The sequence below is a fragment of the Pleurodeles waltl genome, chromosome 4_2 (assembly GCF_031143425.1).
Source record: "Pleurodeles waltl isolate 20211129_DDA chromosome 4_2, aPleWal1.hap1.20221129, whole genome shotgun sequence".
Taxonomy (NCBI): Eukaryota; Metazoa; Chordata; class Amphibia; order Caudata; family Salamandridae; genus Pleurodeles; species Pleurodeles waltl.
In genome coordinates this window covers 319791097-319808243 of record NC_090443.1, presented here as the reverse complement: position 1 = coordinate 319808243, position 17147 = coordinate 319791097, and the positions used below count along the sequence as shown (strand labels likewise).

General features: G+C 45.6%; 1 protein-coding gene across 1 annotated transcript in view; it reads left to right on the top strand.

Annotated features, from left to right (window-relative positions):
- Positions 1-17147, top strand: part of CACNA1I (calcium voltage-gated channel subunit alpha1 I) — an 842691-nt gene that overhangs the window by 486536 nt on the left and 339008 nt on the right. Inside the window, exons 6-8 of the mRNA XM_069231287.1 lie at positions 7069-7228; positions 10554-10869; positions 12230-12322. Of these exons, the coding sequence (XP_069087388.1) occupies positions 7069-7228; positions 10554-10869; positions 12230-12322 (569 nt within the window). The remainder of the gene's footprint in view (positions 1-7068; positions 7229-10553; positions 10870-12229; positions 12323-17147) is intronic.

The window sequence follows — 17147 nt, the reverse complement described above, 5'->3', positions numbered from 1 at the left end:
CAGGTGCTGGCTAGCTCTTTTAGCCTTGCGTAGAAGACGTAGACGGACTCATCCGTGATTTGGCGTGCTTGACGTAGTAGGAACCGCTCGTAGTCTGAGTTGGCATATGGCTCAAAATGTGCTGTGATTGCTCTTTTCAATGTTTCGTACGTGCGCAGTTGTACTTCTGTCACTGACTTGAAGATTTTGTGGATGTCCGCTCCGCCGATGTGGAGGAGGAGGGGTCTGCGTCGTTCTGCCTTGATGTCCAAGGCCTCAAAGTACGTCTCCAGACGTTCTACCCAAACTTTCCACCTCGCCGCTTGGGTGGGGGGGGTGCCTGTGACAGTGAACGGTTCTAGTGGCGGCACGCCGGCCATCATGAGTAGTGTTGTCTGGGTGGGCGGTCAAAGGATGAAGACTCTTGCAAGGGCTTGTCACTGCGCCACTCTGTGGTGCCTTTCGTTGCGTGTATTTTTTTTTTTGAGGGGCAGGAGGATTCTGCCCGGTGTGGCTTGCTTCCCTTTATTTTCCTTTTTTTTTTGTTTGTTCGAGGTTGGGCCTGCGGTCCCCGCCTTCTTTCAGTATTAGGCAGGCTGCTGGCAGAGCTTGGGGGAGCCTCGGTGTATTTATTTCAGTTTAATTTTCTTGGGAGGGGGCGGGCACTTCACTGTGTGGCGGCCGCTTGTTGCCGGTTTAGTCCGGGGGCGGGCGTTTCCTTATGGCAGCTTCTCGGCTGCTCGATTCCCCTTTTTGCTGTTCTTTTTTTTTCTTATGGGAGGGCGCGGAGGCGCCTCCCTTGCTGCCGCCGCAGTCGCGCTTGGGCCGCGCGGTGCAGTTAGCAGCAGCCGCGCTCGCGCGAAGGAGTGCGTGCCTCTTCTTTCGGGGAGCGGTGCCCCTCCTGCTGCACGTCTCTCGCTGTGCAGCCGCGCTCGCGCGAAGGAGCGCGTGCCTTTTCTTTTGGGGAGCGGTGCCCCGCCCGCTGCACGTCTCTCGCTGTGTGCAGCAGGGACGGGACACGCCCGCACCTGCGAACGCGTATACTGCTGGGGATGGGGAGCGCCGGTGTCTGGATGCGGTAGCTTACCGGCCGCTCTCCCGTCGCGTTGCCTGGTCGCGCACCTCTCGTGTGTCCTTAGGGACCGTCGTGCGAGGTAGGTGGGGGTTTCTTTTTTTTCCCCTTGAGGCTGCCGTCAGCGTGCGCCTCCTTGTCTTGGGCCGATGCGGTTTGTCTGGCGTCTGCGTGGGTGTGTCACTACCAGGGGTGGTAGGCCCACTCTTCGTCGCCAATTGTCAGGTCCTGGGGGGGGCCTGAATTAAATGCCAGACACACAATGGAGGTGATACATCTTGCTTTATTCAAAACCCTGTTCACACTGCCTTCGCGCCCTTTCTCCTCCTCCCTTGTCACCTCCCCTTACCTCGTCACCGCCCAGTCCATCCTGACCTGGCCAGAGGGGTGGTATGGTCTCACCACTCTTGTGTTCCTCTGGTGGTGCAGTCCTGCGCCAGTGACGACACCACACAGGCCACTGGTATCAACTACCCCAAACCTGATAGAAAGGTTTGGAGAAGCACAGATCACTGTCGTGACCAGGTATTAAAGGCAGGCGAGCACAGAGGTCTGGGTCACTGGGAAGGGCCAGTTCAGTCACGGCGTTACCGTTCTCTGAATTAAAGACCTACAGGAACCTGAGCCCATTAGTGCCCAATGCTCAGCGCTTGGAAGTAACGCAATCGCCCGGTTCCGGATTACAAGTAAAGGCAGCAGATAGCCCCTAGTTGTGTATGGGCGACAGTGCCCATTGCTGGATGCCTGACAGGGACGGGCTGGCTGCAGCCCAACCCCCGCACGAGTGCTCTCTTGTTGCACGCCTCATTAGTCTGCCACCAGGCTGTGCATGTCACGGGCTCATTAGCACGACCTCGTACGCAACACTTTCACTCTGTGTGTGAGGAGGTCAGCGGCCCCAGGTAAAAGCCCCCTCCCCTTCCCGCCATAGCTCAACCAGCACACAGGCCTCCCTCTCCTCTGTGAGTGGTTAATGGGCCCTGGGAAGATGCTTAGAAGGGCATTTTAAAGGCACTTCGAGCAGCAAGGCAAAGGGGACTTTTTACCCCAAATTGGAAATCCCTGCAGGGCGCCTGGCTGGTGATTGTACCGCCTCGTGCAGACTGATAGTTTTATCTGCTGCCCCCAGGGGGCGCTGTCAGGCTCCTAATCAAAGACTGAAACAGTGGCTGGCGCTAGCCGCCACCACCTCCTCCCCTGCCTCCCCTATCTCAAGTAATTAACTGATTCTACGGCTCTAATTAGCTAATTAGAAACTGGCCTACAAGTATGGCAAGTGCTCCCTTTCTGCCACAGAGGATGGAAATGGTTCGCCTTGGGACACGCAGGCGTTTGAGGGGGGCTTTCAGAATCCATCTATTTAGAGATGATGATAATGCACTACTCGGATGTTTAATTACTTGAAACCTGTGGATAAAATGGCAATTATTGTTTTACTGACACATTGGTGTGAGGCTAACAAGATCTCTTCCCATGGAGCACAGAGCTGTAGGGCACTGAGGGGAACTGGTGCTGTCACTATTGCCAAGCTAGGGGGGTACAGATCTCAAAGGCATGGGAACAGGTTGGTCCAGTCATGGCGTTAAAGGCAAGAGGAGCGAACAACAAGGTGATGGGTGGAATGCTTGAATTAATCTCCACCACTGGTGAATCCTCAAGCCATATGACAGTGCATCTTTTTAACTCACCATACCATGAATTATAGAAACCACAGCATTATTCACCATCTTGCCTGTGTCCCAGGGCTGTAGAAGCATTTTCTTCTGGTCCTGATCACACCTGAACGCTATTGTTCAAAAAATAATTTGTCATGCTATACAATGATCCACAAACTGCCATGGTATAAAAACATCCTCAAATATTTTATGCACATGCACAACAACTTCGCTGTACGTCCGGACCTCTCATCCCTCCACTTCCTCCAGACTGAGTCCAGCACCATCTCAGAACCCCTTCCCCTGTATGCCAGCAATCACCAGCATGGAAGCTGCCACTTGGGAGCCCTCTCAGACCCGTACAACACCCCATTTTTGTCAAAGGTCTAGACCCTATCTGCACATCCATCACCCCCCATAGTCAACTTCATACTCGCCACCACACCAAACCTGGTTTCCTGGAAACAAATCACCATCCTACCCCCTCTCAAAAAAAACATTAGCAGATCACAGTACCACGGCCAATTAAAGGCCCATCTCCCCCCTTCCCTACCTTCTGACAAAGTTCTGGAGAAACTCATCACCTCTTGCATGGCCAACCACCTTGATGCAGACACCCTTCTAGAGCCTTCAACATTAGTCTTCAGACCCATCCACAGCACCGAGGCAGCCTTCACCTCAGCCGCCAACAACGGGGCTTCATCACGGACAAAGGAGACACAGCAGTCCTCCTTCTCCCAGACCTCTTGGCAGGCTCGGTGAAGTACCCAAGGGGTCCTCCCTGAGCTCCACCCTGTTCAACATCTGTCCCCCTTGCCAGCATTGTCCATTCCCACAGCTTCAGCATCATAATTTCCACAGACGAAACTCAGCTAGTCATGTCCCTTTCAGAAAACACATCCCCTACCCAAGCCACCTTTGTTAAGTACATGTCCTCAGTAGCGGATTGCATGACCAAGAACTGCCTCAAACTCAGCAGTGACACAACTGAAGTAGTTCTTTTAATCAAAGACACCTCACTCTGGTCCCTTGCTCGGTGTCCCACCAAGATAGGACCCACCCCTGCCCTCCATTGCCACCAGAAACTTGAGCATTGTGATTAACAACTAAATAGTTATGGCCATCCAGGTCAACACAGTTGAATCATACCTACTTCCAGGCCTTCAAACCGCTCTGTAAAATCTTCAAATGGCTCTTAAAGATCACTGACTCAAACCTTCATCATCAGCAGGGTCGACGGTGGCCGCGCCGTCTATGTTGGCATCACAGTCCAGCGCACAAAAATGCTGCAAGTGGTTCAGAATGCATCTGCCAGGCTCATGCTCAACCTACCTCACTGAACTTACATGACCATCTTTGAGCTCCTCACACACACCCTCAAAGCTCTACATAACTTAGACCCAGCCTACCTTAACAATTGCATCCATTTCCACACCTCCGCCAGACACCTCCACTCAGCCAGCCTACTTCTCGCTCACATACCCTCATCTGGTGAGCCAAAGCTGGAGAATGCTGTTTCTCATACTTTGCTCCTAAAGTTTGGGGCAAGCTCCTCTTCCCCATCAGAGCAGCCGGCCCTGTCCTTGAATTCAGCAGGAAACTGAGGACTTTGATATTTTAATAGGCTTCCCTCAGATAGGCCACTTTGCTCCTTCGTAGGTGTCAGAATACTCTTTTGGATGATGTGTGTGCCCTACAACCTAACATTACAGTGGTACTTGGGTACCATATATGCTGCAAGCCCAGCTCAAAGGCGCAAGTGTACATAATAAGCAACCTAGAGGGTGGACCAGGAGGGCCATGAGGAGTGGGCTTTAACTCTGAGGAAGTCTCAGATTTAGACACTTATCAACGTGGAAGTGGTGGAGGTCTTACTGCTCTTCTGAGAAGGCCTAACAATTAGGCATTAATGGAACACAAATCCACCTACTGCCTATTGAGTTAGTGTCCCTGCATGCTGCATCACCTAAGAGACTTCTAGTTCTTTACACCTGCCTATTAATACAACTAATACATATATATTGACAAGATACAGTGATATTAGCAAAAGGTACATCAATATTGAAAATAGAGATATTAAAGAGATACAGGAATATCAACAAAAGATACAACATTATCAACACTAGACTCTGATCTTGAGAGAGAAAATGATACAGATATGTTCACAAGTTTGGAAACATGACAACAGATACAGAGATTGTGAATACAAATTATAGTTACTAACCACAGACACAACAATATTGACAAAATTGAGACACTGACACAGATTAAAAGATAGCGAAACCAGATAGAGGGATATTGACAACAGATATCTACTGCAGATACTGATAAGTGTCAACAGGCTCAAAAATACCAAGAACTTCTACAGGAACATTTACACAACACAGAGGTATTGATAATAGCAATAGAAATATTGATGACTGGTACATAAACAGTGACTACAGTAAAACTGGTGTCAAGAACAGCAAATGATATTGATAGTAGATAGCTTTAACTGACTGTAGCTAATAGATAGGTGATATGAACAATTCATACTAGAAAGCTGGCTGTAGGTGTATTGACAATAATTAAATAGACGCTTGTAATTTATGAATAGATACTGATTGCATATAAATATATTCACAATAGACACTGAGATACTGGCCACAGAAACATAGATATTGAAAACTGACAAATGTATATATGCATAAATGTTGACTCCAAATACAGATATGTTGATGACAGATACATTGGTATTGATGACAGATACATAGATTGGCAAGTTATACAAAGCTACTCACAATAGGTCCAGAGATATTGACAATGAATACTCAAATATAAATACTCTGTACATCAGTATTGATATAAAAAAAAACGTTATTGACAATATGCACTTTGATTTGATAGCAGATACTTAGATATTGATAAAAAATACAGATATGCTGACAACAGATACAGAGCTGTCGACAAGCGATATTGCCAACTGTATTATATATTTACAATAAATACATAGATTTTGACAGCATACATTTGCAATAGATACAAAGATATTGACAGTGAATAGCCATTCCTCTGCTACGCCGCTCTAGTACCTAAGGAACATGTACAATGGTCACGTTTCTGCTGCACAAGCCTACAAGCTCGTCCTCATTGATGATGGAAATACTCTAATTTACCAAGGAAGACTGTTTACAGTCCATTCTTGATGGTTCCTCCCCGTCTGTAATCAGCACATGCTATGGGCCTTTCTGATGCTACTCCTGATTGGATTCTATAGACATCTGTGGAATCATTCACAGCATTTAATTACATTGAAGTGCACAAAGTCTATCTCTCACTCGTCTTGCCATCATTATGAGGTTAACAAGTTCTACCTAAGACCGGATACAGCACCATTCCAGTCAGCATTGTGTGTCACAAAAACGCTTCACACACATGGCCACCCTGCACTTCAACCCCGACCTGCTACACACACTGCTACAGTGTAGTGTGAAGGCCGATGTAGCATCCTTCGGAGCCTCGTTAGGCTGTGAGCCGCGATGTAAATGAAATTACAAAAAAAAGACAATTATAAAAATGCTATACATGATTATGCCATTGTTCAGTGATATTATACAATTAGGTTATTTGAATATTTCATGCATTATTGTTTTCCGTAAATGAGGACAATAGATGATAGTGCAATATAATAAAATATTTAGTGGAAATTTAATTGGCATAATTTTTGTTTCGTTTGCTCAAATGTATTCATGTAACTTAACTTGTGAGAGACTTGGTGAAGGAGAAGATGTCCAACAGTCATGTGTGAAACTGGTTGTGTGCCCTCGCTACTTGTGGTACATTCGCAAACTACACCACATAGATTTGGAAACAGCATGGGAAATACATGGAACATAACTTTGCATGTGAGGGGATACCTTACGTGCAATTTTAACGCATATGAACGCCAAGAGAAGTTTCCGTAATATATGACATCTTGTGAAAATTGCGTGTATTACGCCTGGAAGAACTGCACAATTTCGCCCACTTCTACACATATTCAGTTGTTAATTGAATACATTTTGTACAGTCACTCATTGTACATGTGACATAATGTAACATGTGATATCTCTGCATGATGAACATTCATGGTGATATTAAATAAAATAATGACGTTTTATGTTGAAGTTACAGGTGTCTGAATTGCCCCACTTTGCTAACATTTTGTTTGAATTTCTCTAGGCTTCCTACCTCTCTCTTGTCGTTCTCTTCCCCCACATCTACTTGCTTCTAAAACTGACGACTTGCAATGTTTTTTCCTGTGTTTGTTTACTGTGATCTCTTTCCTCTGTCCGCCTCTGTGTGAGCTGAGATTATTTTCTTCTTCCCTCTGCCCCCTCATAGGTATGCGGATTTTGGTGAACCTGCTTCTGGACACGCTCCCCATGTTGGGGAACGTTCTCCTCCTCTGCTTCTTCGTCTTCTTCATCTTCGGCATTATTGGGGTGCAGCTCTGGGCTGGTCTGCTCCGGAATCGCTGCTTCCTGGAGGAGAACTTCACCATGTGAGTACCGGGAGTACCTGGATTCAGTGCGCCTCGCCGACCCCTCGTACCCTTCCTTACTCATGGTGACTCATGGGCTTGAGAGTACTGTGCAGCCCAAACAAATATATATCAAAAACATCTATCCAAAGTGATGTTAATATAAAATATGTTTGTGAATAAAAATGTTGAGACAAACGTAAAAACCGGTAATTACCGCCCTCATGAACAACAGACTTAAATTGTCCTGTAACACATAACATGTACTGTCTGTAGGTGACAGACCCACTACTACTGAATACATAGAACATTATACATATTTTCCAAACATATTTTCTCTGTGGCAAATGATTGTCACAAGTGAATGTGTTTCAGCATGCACTGTGGTTGTGCTGGCCTTTATACACATACTCACGTAGAGGGAATACTATTTGTCATGCACTGAACATTTTGATTAAAATGAATATTTAGGTTAGTCTGGTTTTGACTGTTCTCTGTAGGTAGGCACTAAGGGGCAAATTTAAGCGCCCCTAGCGCCTCCTTGTGCCACATTAGCGTCATTTTTTTATGCAATCACAGCGCCAGATTTACAAAGTGGGGCAATGCATGCATTGCACCATTTTGTAACTCCTTGTGCCACATTATGCTTGCACTAGGCATAATGTATGCAAGGGGGCATTCCCCTGTTAGGGTGGCTGAAAAAATGGCTCACAGAAATCTAAAAGGTTTCTTTGCATCATTTGTTTTGGCATTTTTAACGCCTGCTCAGAGCAGGAGATAAACCGGGGCATGCCATTATTTAAAATGGGCCTCAATGTACTGTTCAGTGTTAGCGCCAAAAGTTTGGTGCTTACCCAGAACAGTACATCAATAGCGTAAAAAATTCTGATGCTATTTCTCCTTACTCTGCGCCATGGTGCACCGTGTTTTAAATACGGCGCACACATGGTGGCAGTAGTGGGCGCTAAGGGGCGCAAGGAAAGTGGCGCTGCACTGGGTGGAGCACCACTTTTAATAATTCTACCTCTAACTGTGCAAGGAACTTAGCTGCTGTGGGCAAAGCATTACCCATTGTGAGTACAGTATCTTTTATATAATTAATCACATGGAAGCTGTTGGTGCCTTAAATTTATTCAACCCCTTCAAATAGCGGGGATAGTCAAGGTCCAGCACCAATTTCTACACGGGGAGAGCAGTAGTACTGAAGAAGCTCCACATTGAGAACTTACCAGAAAGCATGATATTGTCGGGAAAATAGGTAACCTGTGTGAAGCTTGAAAACTGAAATCATTTGATGACCTTCGTAGGCAGTATGACTTGCCGGCAGGACATTTTATTGTCTATTACAGGCTATATGGTATAGGGAACTTAGAATGAGGAGTGAAGTAAATATTGAACAATGCAAATGTAAGTAGGAGGAACACCTAGGTAAAATACTCTCAGCGACAGTGGATAGGCTTAGACGCTTCCCAAAGTCAGTCTATAGGAACACCAAATTCAAATATGTAAATTTTAATTACCTACATCTGACATACGTGACTCCCATGAAACTGCATGGCATACATTTCTCAGTGCCTATGAAATGTTCAGATGTAATGAGTCGAAAGCGTCCTTTTTAGGTCTGGTTTGACAACCTGTCACCAGACATAATGTGATCAACCCAAAAAGGAGCTTTAAGAAGTACTACAGATAAAGGCTTTGACTCCGCCCACATGTTGGTAGCCAAGAGCACATGTTTTGATAGGGCCGAAGCTGTGTGCATCCACAGAAGAAGCCCTTTCCCTCCACGTAGCTGTGATTATTTTATTTGTCCAGCTGCCTGAGTCAGTAGCAGTATGCCAGCAGTAATATGGCTGTCTAAGCTTGAACTTTCAGGGGCATAAACATGATATTGTAATACTTTTAAAGGATGTTAGATAACCAAATTATTTATGCTGTTTGTTTTATCCTAGCAGCAGCACAGATAGGGGAGGGCAGTTATGGGGAATGTATTGCACACTCGCACCCTCCATTCCATCATTAAATTTAGACTTCAAAGTGCAAATTTGTGTTTGAAAGCAATATAGGATGTCCAGAGCTAATTTAATCTATATGGATTTTCAGGCCTGGCTTGACACTTCAAGTGTTGCTGCAGCTTTTATGAGCAATAAAACATAGCTTTTCAGAGTACTGAAAGAGGGGCTTAGCTCCACCCACATTTTGGTCGCCATAAGCACAGGATTTGATTGGGTCTGAATATGTGTGCTTCCAGTGAACAGACTGTATGTATTGCACTTTGTGGCTTGTGGTAAAACTGATAATAAATACAGCAGAACTGAGTTCGTTTTTGTGGCAAGCCAATTATTATAGCTATATTTGTTTATTATAAAATTCTATGATATAGGCACTATGCCTGGAATATCTATTGTGAAAAGCATATACTACATAAAAAAGTGTAGCTTTTGCATACCTTACTAATTTTATGACTGTGTGTATGATGGTTGCTTTGAGGAAAAGCTTATGCTGAATACTGTAGCCCTAAATTGGTTATGGTGACAAGCAATAGGTCTGATTGCTGCACTGGATGACATTACGACCAATACCATTGGTCTGGTCTACTTATTATGCCATAAATGACAAAAGGTCTAGCTTATGCAGTGCTTAATTTGTGCTTGTTGTTTCCGGTGCTGAGCACTGGCACTTATTTTTGAGGGCCGGGCTTATTCTTCTGTCTCAAGCATTTGCTGCAAGCAAAAGACACATATGGGAAAGACGGAAGAAGGGAAAAACTAAAAAGTGTCACAAAGGGAGAAAGTAGAAAACTGCAAGAGTGAGCTAAAGGGGCAGGGAGTGGCTTTATATGGATTGAAGAGGCCCGGGATTGCTTCAGGATTACACTGCCTTAGTATTCCGTGTTCCCACATTTAATTGCAGCAGCCGCGTGTTTAAGAGGGGAGCTTTGACCACCGGCACGTTTTTATTTACAAATTAAGCACTGAGCTTATGAATTGGGAAAACCATTTGTTTAAGCCAGTATGCCTTTAACAGTTGGTTGTTATATTGTTTTACAGGCTATAGACATGTATTTTGTAAGAACTGCATACATTAAAGTCAATAGGCATTTATGAGTACATTGGATTTACTTTGAATTGAAGAGTACAGATAGTGTTTCAGGTACATGGTTACATGGAATCTCACGGATTAGCATAGTGGGCAAGAGTTTAGTTGTTGTTTGCCTTCTAACCTATGCAGGATAGCTGTCAATAAACATGATACTGGTCTATGGAGGGGCATGAAAGCACTTTCTGTAGTTTAGCAGGTCCTGCTACAGCCATACTGATTTGGTTCAACTTCTTGTTGTCCTCAGACAAGGCGACATCACCCTTTCACCCTACTACCAACCAGAAGAAGATGACGAGATGCCCTTCATTTGCTCACTTTCTGGGGATAACGGCATAATGGGGTGCCACGAGATCCGCCCCCTACGTGAACGAGGCCACCAGTGCTGCTTGGACAAGGAGGATTACTATTACTACAATTCCGTCAGGCAGGAGTTTAATGTCAGTGGCATGTGCGTCAACTGGAACCAATACTACACTGTCTGCGGCACGAGCAACACCAACCCACACAAGGGCGCCATCAACTTTGACAACATTGGCTATGCCTGGATTGTCATCTTTCAGGTGAGAAGGTGGGGGAAGAGTGGTTCCCTGAGGCGCACAAGTCTAGTGCTCTAATGGTACTGAAGGGTATGACCAGGTGACTAGCAACACTTTTAGTAGTAGTACTGCAGGCTGAACCAAAGGAGGAGAATGCAGTTTTCTGGTTTGTGATAGTTCAGGGTGGAACTTAGGTGGATCAGTCCCTGAAGTGTTGGCAGCGCAGGGCAGAAGTAGGGACATTTGCTCCTTCCAACTGCAGTACTTCAGAGGCGAAGCACCCATTCTGGCTGTAGTACTGGAGGAGAGAAGCTGTGTTTGCAGTGATTTTAGGGCATGGTGGGATTTGTGGAGGAGCAGTCCTTCCAGGGGCGGTACCTAAGGGCAGTACCAAGGGACGATCAGGCCTTTAAGTGATGACACTGCTTGGCAGGATCAAGGAGGGAGCAGTGTTTCCAGTGCTTGTAGTGGTTGTGGTTTCTCATGAGATTTTCTGTAAAGTGACATAAGTGATACTGTTATTCCAATACGTTACGTAGTGATGTTTTGTGCTACAGCTAAAACGTTTTTGGATCAACACATTTCTGGATTGGATTGTGTGGGAGGCAGATTATTGAAAGTGGAAAAACATAGTTTCTGAGCTCCCAAACTTTTTTGGGGACAGAATATATATATAGCTGATATCTTCTATTAAAACAAAAACAGTAGCAGCTAAATAGTTCTGAGGACAGCGCAATTTATTATTATTACGACTAGCGTGTGCAGCATTTGCAGACAATAAGTACTGAATACGTATTTGCATAACTAAACCAGGTACTTGAGTAAGGTGAGGTGAAAAAAAGTGTTTGCAAGCTTTGCAAGTTTGTACAGATAATGTATTCTAAAGCTACAACTCCTAATTCATTCTGGTGTGTTCTCTTAGTTTATAGTACATCAGATGAGCTTTTTCGACCTTGAATAAGTAACACTTTCTTTCGGGTTGCCGGCAGTAATTTTGGCCTATACTTGAATCCCAGAAGGCCCACTTCAGGCCTTACCAAGCAGCTGTAGTGCGATTTCAACAGGGCACCCCTTCTTGTTTAAGAGTCCTAGTGCTGGCAATATACGACAGGGCCAAAAAGGCTTTCAATCCTGCAAATGTTTCTCATATATGGATTACGGGTGTTTGCTCTTCCACCACTAAAACTAAAGGCAAGACTAGATAAATTGTGTCCTTCCATGGCAAACGCTGAAAGCATGACATGTGACATATCCCTGTCAATTCTCACAGATTCTTTGGATCTTTCTGGAGATAATTTGTTTATTGGGCTGAGGAACTCTATTCAAGTCTCACTCCTTACACCCTCTCTCTCTGTCTCTCTCTCTGTCCCCCTCCCCTTTGCAGGTCATCACATTAGAGGGCTGGGTTGAGATCATGTATTACGTGATGGACGCGCATTCCTTCTACAACTTCATCTACTTCATCCTGCTGATCATAGTGAGTAATGGGGTGACCCTGCACCTGCCTGCACATAGAGTTCCCCCGACACCCGAGGGAGTCTATGGTGCTGCAGTACTTGGTGCACAATGTGAATGTGGTACATGCATCAGATATTACCAAAATATCATGATCCGCGTAGCCCAATTCTGGAGTCTGTCAACATCCTGAGGCATTTAGTGAGGTAGCAGGGTCTGAGGGGAATGTCTTCGACTGACTGGCTCATGCCTCTTGCTGCATTTCTAATAAATCCAGGTCTGTGGATCTCTTCTAGGAGACTGTGCCTACAGCTGAAGGTATGTAGAATACTAGTCTGGAAATCTACCTTTTGTGGCTGAGCCTAAAGTCATTTTCCACAAATGCAGACTTGCAAACTTCTAATAACTTTTCACTGTGTGAGAGGAGGAGGCCAGATCTAAGGGGAAGTTGGGTCTGGAGAGGAAAGTTGACCTTGATGACATTACTGTCTAACTTGTCACTGAAAACCATTTTTGGTGACCATGGAGAAAGGTGTGGAGATATATGCAGAGCCTGAGAGACTCCTCTATCCTCTACCCCACAAAATGAAAAATGCTTCTGAGGCTACTGCCAATGCCTGGTGTGGTTACTAACCCTGGAATACACTTCGGCTGCACAGAGCCTCCAAACATGAGCTGAAACACCCACGCTGTGCAGGGCTTTGCAGCTCACCTACCATGTGATACTAGCTGATCACTGGGTGATGATGTGAGTGGAGCGGATGTCCTGTGCAACATGGTGGCATTGCGTGACACACGGCTGCACCAAGTGAGTTGGCATGTGTGCATGTGGGATAGAGTAGTGGTTCTTAACCTTCTGTCTTCTATGGACCCCCAAGCAATCACTAATGTAATCCAGAGACCCCCACTGAATCATTACTGGAATCCGGGGACCCCCACTGAGTCATGACTGGAAGCTGGAGACCCCGACCTTGGCATTTATGTCATTTGAACTGTAAAACAATATGCAAATAAATACATAAATAAGCATTCATCAAACAGATACACAAATTATGGAATATATAATATAATATAATACATAAGTTGGAGCTTTTCTAATTTTATTTGAGGTCACTCAAGATCTATACTAAATCTTGTTTGATGCATTTGCACTGTTCCAACAAATGAATCTGAGGATACTAACCTAATTTTACCCTCCAATTTTACATTTTGCTTCATTTATATACACTTTATTAATCTGTTACTGTTATTTAATTTTCTAAGCAGTCACAGGCCCCCTGAATAGGCTTTGCAGACCTCCAGGTGTCTCCGGACCACAGGTTAAGAAATACTGGGATAGAGAGAAAGATGCTTCATATAAATAGAATAAAGATTCAAAAATAGTCTTTAAAGTGGACTCATGGGAGGTAAGTGTGTAAATCATTCCATAAGGACAGTAGGTTAGAAATGAGCCTCCTTCTGGTACTAGAGGTAAACTCACTTGAGATAGCTGGATTGAGAGTTGTAGGTTATCTGCTAGGAGGGTATTCTCTAAGAAGTCTGGGTTTCCCCCTCGTAATTATTTCCCTTACCGTAGTTAAGTTTTTCTCCTTCTACTAGTTAAGTGCTCCAATGTGTGGCAATTAACTCAGATCTTGAGTTCTCCTCTTCCAGGGGGTGTGTGAGGACTCCAGAGCTCCATCCTATAGGTAGCTTGAATTACGGCACGCCCATCCACGTCGAGGCACGTGGCTCGCATCACACCATCCCCGTGTGCCAAACTGTTGCGCTCTTTTCGACCCACTTCTGAGGTTAAGGAAAATAACTTCTCCACCCCCCACCACCCATGCCCCCCACCAGCCCTTCTAAGAATCTAGAGAAACAGGTACGGCTCTGGTGAACACAATGCGATTCTAGGCAAATGACTTGGGGCCAGATGTATCAAACATTTTTGCGATCGCAAAGTGCCCAATGGGTCGTTTGCGATCGCAAAAATGCATTTTGGTATGTAACAAGTCCAATTTGTGATTCAGTAACTTGTTACCGAATCGCAAATTGGATTTGCGACTACATACCGATTCGATATTAGGAAGGGGCGTGTCAAGGGCGTCTCTTCCTAATATCGAATCACAGAGGTATGTGTGATTGTTTTGTGACCGTGGAATACGGTCGCAAAACAATCGCAGTTACCACCAATTTCAAATTTGTGGTAACCCATTCGCAAAGAGGAAGGGGTCCCCAAAAAGGGACCCCTTCCCCTTTGTGAATGCATGCGAAAACGTTTTTTAAGAGCAGGCAGTGGTCCCATGGACCACTGCCTACTCTTAAAAAATGAAAAGAAAACTTTTCATTTTTCATGTTTAAACACATCCCGTTTTCCTTTAAGGAAAACAGGCTGCATTTAAAAAAAAAAAAAAATTGCTTTATTGAAAGGCTAAAACTGATGTGGTCTGCTGAGCTCAGCAGGCCACCATCCCTGTGATTGTAGCCATTTGCAATGGCTCACAAATTGCGACCTTCCTTATGTATATTAATGAGGTAGGTCCATTTGCAAGCCCTTGCTAATCGCAGTATGAAACTCCTGGAGTTTCATGCATTCCAATAGCGATTACTTAATTGCGATTTGCTAAATATCGCAATTAGGTAATCGCTATTATGAAGAATGATACATCTGCCCTTAATCTCCCCATGCCTTGAATGTGTCCTTGTAATTGGTGCGCAGGTAAAGCGCCCCAATACCTACGGGCAGGGTCGTAACAAAGGCCCCAGCGGTGCGGGCGCAGGAGGGGCGAGCTCCAGGGGGCACCCTCAGCACAGCACCTGACTTGAGTGAGTCGGGAGAGGGGCCCTCCATGTTCTGTGCAAGGGGTGGGCCTCTCCAGTTTCCTTACGTCGCCGCTTCGGGTCGAGTTTGCGTTATATAAAACTGCAGAAACACACACACAACATGCTGCTATATTCTGCTTCCCCTTCATCCGCCCATGTGCGCAGCAGCTAACAACCACATCTGCGGCTCGCACGCGCCTGCCTACCCGCGCTGTAGCTTTAATTGCCTCTTTTGAAACCGCAGTGTTAAATATTGGGGTGTGCTTCTCAGTGAGGAGCAGGGATCCCTGCTAGATGGGAAGCCTAATAAATGGACAATGGTGAATGGGGGGATTTTTCTACACTGATTGATTTCTATGCTAGGGCCTCTTGGTCTACATTTAAAAGTTTGCATCTAAATGTCTATCAGATCCTAGTTTATGAACATAAACTGCAAATTTCCTGGAAAGTATAGGTTCTGGGTAAATGCCCTCAGACGTTTGTTTCAAGTCACCAATCTTCAGCAAGGCATTTAGATGGAGGAAAGAGGGACCATAGCACCTGCTGGGTCACCACTGTAGGCTTGGCCCATTGTACCAGCTGACGTCACTTACATACTTAGAAACAAAATAAAGATGCTAAACCAGGGGTGTCCAACGTAGGTAAAGGAAAACGAGACTCATGCTAAATGTTCATTACATTCAATGTATGTAAATATATCTTACGTAGAGTTACTGGACATTAGTTCATTTGTGGGATACTTATGCAACCAACTTTGAATTCACAAATCAGATCCAAATTGACACGAATAAGCCCTTAAAGTTGATGTGATTTGTCTGCTCTGCTGTATAAAAGCAGGATTCTTGAGGTGAGAGTGGGTGATTGTGCCTAGGAGCTGCTGCAGAACTTTGTTTTCTGAAATTGGAGCTGGACTTCGCCGATTTGTCCTAGTGTGGATCCCATTTGTCCTTTTCAGCATCCATCCTGACCACTCGCCTATGATCTGAAACAATTGTTTTAAAATCTTTTTTTCAACATTTTATGTTTTTTGCGGAAGACATGCAATCAAAACAGAAAAGAATACATGATATTTGTAACTGGGAATGCGTTTCTCAATGGCATATTCTGTTACAATATAGGTCCGCTCTCGCACGGTTTCCTGATTCCATAGTTCCAGTGTTAACCAGATGTTATCAATTTATCATTGATTATCAAAGTCATTTCCACGCCGTAACAGTACAATTAACAAGTGGGGCGTCCGGGATATATCATCATCTGTCGCCATCCGAGCCTCTACCACCCACCTAACACCAAGGAGGAGGGATGCTACATACAACCCTGTGTCACTGTCGCAGCGCTCACCTCTGAAGCCCCGGAACCTGGAGACGAGAGGATTTCAGCGCGAGGAGGGCCTGATTGAAACGGAGAGCAGTGTCCGGCTCGTCTCCCCTGTATCAGCAGCACTGGCTCCCACCGCAGTGCCGGGGCCCCCCCTGGTGGCTGCAGGCCCTTACCCGGAGTCCTGGAGTGCTCCTGACCTGTCAGTGGGCAGGATGCCTACCCGGGATCCGCTGTGGTGCTCCGCTCCGGGCGGCGGCCCCAGCACTAGGCGACTAGATGTGCTTCACTACGGCCTGGCCACAACTGATCTCCGGGGTCCCCACAGTCAGAGGGGCTGAACTGCACTGTCGGGCTCTCCTGACTGCAGCAGCCGCTCTCCTTCGGCCGAGGGTTTCCAAGACATGCACCGGATAAAAGAACAGAACTTCATTGGCATGATGATCCGTGATACCAGCCCTGGGGCAAGTAAGACTGTGTCCACTATTCAAGGAGGGTATGCTCCCTCCCCGATGCCTCAAACCCGGCAGGCCCTAACCCCATGACACTACCCTATTCTTGAGGCATTCTGGACGAGGAACTTTATGCGGGCGCACCCAGTCCTGCAGTATTGGTTGTAAGGGGGCACTAGTTCAAACTTGAGGCATAAAAGCTCAACTCCTGACTGTGTTTAAGCTTACTGCTGACTGCGCCCTGCTGATGCCCAGGTGCCACCCTTCCTGATC